General features: G+C 38.4%; 1 protein-coding gene across 1 annotated transcript in view; it reads left to right on the forward strand.

Annotated features, from left to right (window-relative positions):
- AKAIN1 (A-kinase anchor inhibitor 1) overlaps positions 1–5428 on the forward strand; it is a 47940-nt gene extending 42512 nt beyond the window's left edge. The window contains exon 2 of the mRNA XM_017674144.3: positions 3404–5428. Within this exon, the coding sequence (XP_017529633.2) occupies positions 3404–3597 (194 nt within the window). The 3' untranslated portion in view covers positions 3598–5428. The remainder of the gene's footprint in view (positions 1–3403) is intronic.
- Positions 5429–6737: the final 1309 nt, after the last annotated feature.

Raw genomic sequence — 6737 nt, forward strand, 5'->3', positions numbered from 1 at the left:
TCCAGCTTTATTCTTTCTTTGCTTTGGCTATTCAGGGTCTTTTGTGGGTCCACATACAACTTTTTGTTTTAGTCTTATTGTCTCAACACTCTCAGTAGCTTTTACCCCCATCTTTATTCCTCTTTCTGTTCCAGCTAGTTTTGTCTCAGTTCCTCCAATGCAGATAGATATTCATGACCCAGAGGAAAGTGGTAATGAAGGAAGTGAGGGTTAAACCAACCTTGTGAGTCACTAAAATGATCCTCCAGACACAACATGACATAGACTGCCTTTGACTTTAATCAATTTATCTTCATAATGGATGGATGAGGCTCAGATATTAGGTCACAGCAAAATTAGGAGTAGATTTTTGTTTTTTCTCTCTAAGAAATCAACTTACTCTCATCCTAGATTCTTCTTTGCCCCATCCAGACAGAAAAGTAGTTGCAAAAGCAAGGATGTTTGAGTTAACACATATCTAGTTTCACTAAGACAGTCTTTCCAGGACCAGACATTGACCTTTTGAACTTTCTTTGTTTGTCTACACACCTATGCTATGTAGTGGTAGTAGAGCTCCCTGAATTATCAAATTTGACCTGCTACAAATATATACCCTCCCTTTTTGATTTAGCCTTGGCCCTTGCATGGAAGTAAGTTTTAAAGAATCTTTAATTGCCTCTTTGTTTTTGCGTTAGAACCTTCCAGAGTTTAGTAGGGCATATGGCTACACAGTTTGCAATTCTATCTATTAGTATCCCCTGTGGCTTCCTGTTGTAGCTAGGTGTGACCATGTGACTAAGTTTCCCCAATAGAATGTGAGCAGAGTATTTGTAACTTCTGTGATAATTCTTTGAGAGCAAATTGCTTGCCCTTTAAAAGAAAATTTAATTTTCTCTTTGGCTACCTTCCAGGTCTAAATAGAATACTGGTTAACCAGCTCCACTAAGCAGTTGAATGCAGTATAGTAGAAAATGACACAACCATTAAGATGGAAGGAAGTAGACTCCTTCCATAGCCTGGTGGAGCAGAGCCGCCTATACACTGGAGTACCTCTGGACTATTACAGGAGACAGCAATAAATAGCTCTTGTGTGAGCTCATCTATTTTCTCTGAGTTTCTCTGTTACAGCAGCCTAATCCATACCCTAAACAATACACAGTGGTAGACACTGGGTGCTCAGAAACCACACTGAGTGTTGAGTAGATGTTATGTCATTTAATATTCCAACAACTCTTCTAAAAGAGGTCCTACTTGCCCATTTCATAGCTGTGCAAACAAACTTAGAGAGGTGGGGTGACTCTGCCCAAGATGGCATACGTATTAGTGGTGGAAAGAACTTGGACACAGCTCTGAAGTGCTTCAAAACACATGTTCTTAATTGTTGTGCCCTTGTGCCTCTTAATATTACTGTTCACTCTTTTTCTACAGAGACTATCTAAAGTATTCTTCTCTACCAATTTAAAGGTTCAGTCTGTTACACATTGTAGCTCCTGACTCCTTCTTTGATTGGTTTAGTGTTGATTGCTCATTTTGTTTTGCTCTTTTAGAGGGAAGGGAGCTGAGAATTTTAGTCCTTTAATTTTGAATAGATTCATCTTGCCTTATTTGCTAGACTGTAAATCCCTCAGGGGATAGTGCTGGTGACACAAATGCTGCATAAATGACGATTATTTCTCTAAAGAGATAAGAGCTGTCTAGTGTTCCAGAATGACTCAGTATTCCTTTGGGTGATGAAAACCCAGATTTTCTCATGGGTTTATATATTCTGCAGTTAATCAGTCCTGGTTGAAAGCCACCCCCATTTTAAATATATTTTCATGGTAGCAGCATATTTGAATAGAGGAGACACCTGAAAATATTATTTTGAATAAGGAATGATGCCTATTCTATTTATCACTCTAAATATAAGCAGATGGAATTTAAAATTTTCACAATTGCACTTTAGTCAAATGTTAGATTCATGATGTTCTGCCATGTATGAGTTAGTAATAACTTTGCTGCATAATAAAAGAAAGTTCAAATAACATTGTGTCTAATAATATATTTTTTCTAACATGAAAGAGGCCTGGAGGTGAGCAGCTGAGGAATAATCTGGTGGGTTCTTAGTCACTGGGTTCTCAAGCTCCCTCTTTTCCTTCCAAATCCCTGAAAATGATTTCCATTATAAAGTTTCCCTCATGGTTAGTAAGAACCCCTGTAGTGCCCTTCATGGTGTCAGAGTTACTGGCAGTGGGATGGAGAGAGGGCAAGGGGGCTTTATCTGCCTATTCCCTTTTTAAGACATTTTCCAGAATTTTCTGTAAGTGAACTTCCACATCACTGGTCAGAATTAGCTATACCTAGTTATGTAGCTGCCCAAGAAAATCAAGGTTTTGTTTTGTTTTCAACTAAGCAAGAAGGGGAAGAATCAATATTGGGTAGACTACCTGCATTCTACCTAGAAAATTCCCACCACTCTAGATTAGGTGTTGACAAACTATGGCCTATGGGCCAAATCTGGCCTGTAGCCTTTTTTTATATATGTGAATAGTTATTGCAACAAAACCATACATATTTATTTTTGTACTGTCTATAGTTGATTTCATGCTACAGCAGCAGAGTTGAGTAGTTGTTACAGAGATTGTAAGACCCAAAAGTCTAAAATATTTCCTATCTGATCCTCTATAGAAAAAGATTGCCCATCCCTATTCTATATTACAGAGGATGAATGAATGACTTCTTTCCTTGGGATGCTATTCCAGGAGTAGGTTGAGGTTAATATGAATTCAGTAACAATGTATTCTTTTCCAGCCCCATGAAGACATTTCTGTTAGGCATATGTTTGGTTATAAGTAACATAAAATCTGATTAATGGTGGATTAAATAAACAGGAGTTTATTTATATCTCAGATAGAAAGAAGTCCAGAGATACATGGTCCATGGCTGGCACAGATGCTGAATGATTTCAAAACTGGGCTCTTTTTTTCTCCCCAACCATGCCCAGAATGCTGGCTTCCAAATCCATGCTTTTTGTCAGAGAGCTATAGTACCAAATGGCAATTATGTCTGCATCCCACACAGAAAGAAGGGACCAGTGCCAAAGTCCAAAGAAGGTGCATGACTCTGTCCCTTTCCAAAAATTTTCCCAGAGGTCTTCATTGGGCAGGACTATGTCTCATGACCACTGCTAGCAGCCGAGGATTCTGGGTTAGTGAGAATATAAATTGGAATGCCCCATATTCCCGGGGCAAACAAATGGAGATTCTGTTGGAAAGGGTGAAGGGGAGGTGGTAATGATATGGGCTCTATAGGTTCCTCATGGTTAACTGAGCCACTCTAGCATGTTCCATAGTCTCCCTCCCTCCCCGATTCCTCTTGCCCCTTCCTGTCATGGTTCCCAAAATTAATTTCGTTCTTTTCACTTCCCTTTCGTATTTTGGGCTAGGTGAGAAACCTGGAAATGAGCCTGAAGAGGGGAAGCTGCAGAGTGCCAGCAAACAGATTGTGCAGAATGCCATCCTGCAAGCTGTGCGGCAGGTCTCCCAGGAGAGGCGGCAGAGGGAAGAGGCAACTGCGGACAAGCGGGGCAGCTTCCAGCTGGGCGTGGGGGAACTAACCAAGAAACATGAAAAGAAGTAACACAGTGGATTTGGCTCCTGCCATATGCTTGGTTTCTGGCCTTCCTCTTAGTATAGGATGTGTTGCCAAAATGTTGCCAGTAGAGCGAAACCAAAGTGTCATCGGCACCTAGCAGTAGAATGAACTTGCGCTAGCCCTTGGCTGAGAAGCACTGTTTTCAAAGAGTGCATTAGAAGATTGTTTGTTTTAATGCGTGCCTCTGCAACATAGTGAAGCCAAACACGACGTTGTAATTGCAAAAGTAGTTTTGCAGCACAATTTACTTTTAAAGTTCTTTATTAAAAAATGACCTGTCATGTTTATTTACTTTTGTCTTTTATGCATTTGTGCTGTGAATTCAACCAGCAGCCCCTTTTTTGCTGAAATGCTGAGTTCTTTAAAACACTTTAAAAGACATGCTGGAAAGGTGAGGGAATGGAGTTTGTCACCTTTGATTATGGAATTGAAGTTTTTTATAAACCAGGGTCAGGTCCAAGATCGAATTAAGCAAAACTAAATTCTAAGACTGGATCCCTCAAGATCTTAACAAGGCATGCATTTATATTACTCTTTTAAAAGGAGGTGGTTTGTTGTGCAAGAACTTAATTTCAGTTTCAATTCTCTCAATTGTTTGACAGTTAGTTGTGTTTACTCTCTGTGTAGAAATCTTTTGGAAATACTATGGATTTCTTTTTCCTTCTCCAGATTAAAATATGACAGGTGAATTTATATGCATGAGTTCCCAATAACTCTTTAGCAGCCCCATGAAGAGCAACTGGAATCGTAGATTCCATCTTGGAGATACACCAGGGAATGAGTATGGTATCGAGTGTCCTTGGGAGGAGCTCTGGGGCCTAATAAATGTTCTGTTGTCATTAGGTTCTGCATTTGCACTAGTACCTCCTAAAAGAAACTTTTCTTATCCACAAGGTAGAATTATTTTTGTTGAGATTAGAAAATCACATTTATCAGGAATAAGTTACACTTACAATGGGAAAACCATTTTTTCAACTCTTTGAAGCATGAAAATACAGTAGAAACAAAAAAGTGGCAGTGTTTTGAATGCAGTTATGAAAACACATGTGTGTGTGTATGAAAACATCATCTCTATTATAGCAGTATGAGCTCTCCTCCATCCCCATGGGATAACCCACATCTGTCTGGAGTCTTTAGAGCCCCATTTCCCAGACTTCACCAAAGTTACCAAGTTGGTGCTGTTGGGGACAGAAGAAGAATTAGACCTTTATTAAAAAAACTTTTGGCTTTAGAGTATCAATATCTATATAGTTTTCTTGAAAAGCAAAGTATTAGCATAAAGTGTGACTGATATTAAGATACACTTTTAGAATTCCAATATATTACACTTTTCAGAATGGATAGTGTTGATAATAATAGATGAGTGAAAACAATCTCTTTTCAGCTCTTTAGACTAGCTCATGTGATGGAAAATTGACAGGGAGAATGGCTGCAGGAGGGCACAGGGGGGTTAAAACTTAAATATGGTTTATTCATAAATTCTTTTAGCAATTGAAGAATGAATTTCAGTTGACCTGAAGTCACAATGTGATGTAGTTACACAGTGTAGATAGTGGAATGAAGGTATTAAGGGAAGCTATTCAGAAATTTCCACAAGTGAAAAAATAAACCCAATGCTTGTAGTTTGTAAGTGATATGTCACCAGGTCTTCTAAAATATCTGGACATAACCAGCCCTGGATTTTACTATCATATGGCAGAAACACATAAATGCACAATCTTTCCTCTCTGGCATGTCTGTGCAAATACATTTGGGATCTTTGAAAACATCTGATTAATCTCTGTATCTGAATGTTGTTTATAAATAAAATATATCAGCTTCCAAATTCTGTTGTCATTTTAAGGAAATATTTCTATGCCCTACTGTTAAGGCTCATTGTATATTTGGACAATGAGACATCCTAAGGCTGTTTTCCTACATATCATGACCCTGAAAGGGCTTGCACTGCACTGTCTGAGGAAATGTGGGATGATGGTTCTTGAGGCTTGAAAAGAAAAAGAGGTGTGCTAAGAAGTGACCTTTTGATCTCAGGAAGTAAAGGTAAGTGGATCTGGAAAGTTGAGTGTCTTTCATGACCTTTCTGAGATAGGACATCCACAGCAAGCAACAGAGATATTGATAAGTTCTTGGAAGCAATCCCTGCACTTCATAAATTGGTGCTATGTTGGCAGAATTCTAAGAAGACTAAGCCATAAAAATAAATGTGTCTGTTAAACTCTTAATTACCTCTCTCTCAGAACAAAGATAAAGTTATTGGGTGTTCAAGGGGCCTACAGAACTTCATGAGTTTTTGCTTGGTTATTATCATAAGCCAGTACATAGCTTTTGCTTTTAGGAATTAGTAGGAACATGTATTTAATGTCCTTTATCTTTCTGATTTACTCCATGGCAAGGCATATGTGGGCTTCCCACTCCAGGCGTTCAGCTGTTCATCTTTTGCCTTGCCTGTCCCTGGAGTAGACTGAAGAGAGGAATCCTTTTATGTGACTTTGCTCTTTTGTAATCATCTCTCTGGTGTTAACAGTATTGTAAAGAGAAGCAAAACAACTTACTACTTCCTGGGCTTTCCATACACACAAACACACACCTTCTTTTTTTTTTAGCTGCTTAGTCTTCCCTTAGGGTAGCATTTCAGGTCATGAATAAATGAATCAACCAAATAAAAATAATCATTGTATTTATGCCATCAGGAATGAATAACTGGCTAATTTCAAGGTTTTACAGTCTCTATGAAAAAAAAATATACAGAGGGGGAACTTTGAGTTTATCCACTGTAACAATTCTAGCAAAATAGTGAATAAAATATCTGGAAAATCAGGTAACTAGACACTATAGTGCCCAAATACATGTAAAGAGTAAACACTTGAGCAGATTCTTCAGTTTACGTAAGGAGAATGTGAAAACTACAATAATGATATTGTCATTATAATGATATCTCTCAAGTACGAGAAAGCTTTCTGAAGTATATTACTACACATTAGCTCATGTATCTCATTGCCACAACCTCACAATAAGGTGCAGCCAGGAGGATCTTATTTTCCTTTTGCATGTAAAGTCATACTCTCGGAGAGGGCAAGTATACCTAGGTGATGAAAAGTGAGTATTGTGGGCACAAGAATACATGA

This window comes from Manis javanica, chromosome 9 (assembly GCF_040802235.1).
Source record: "Manis javanica isolate MJ-LG chromosome 9, MJ_LKY, whole genome shotgun sequence".
NCBI lineage: Eukaryota > Metazoa > Chordata > Mammalia > Pholidota > Manidae > Manis > Manis javanica.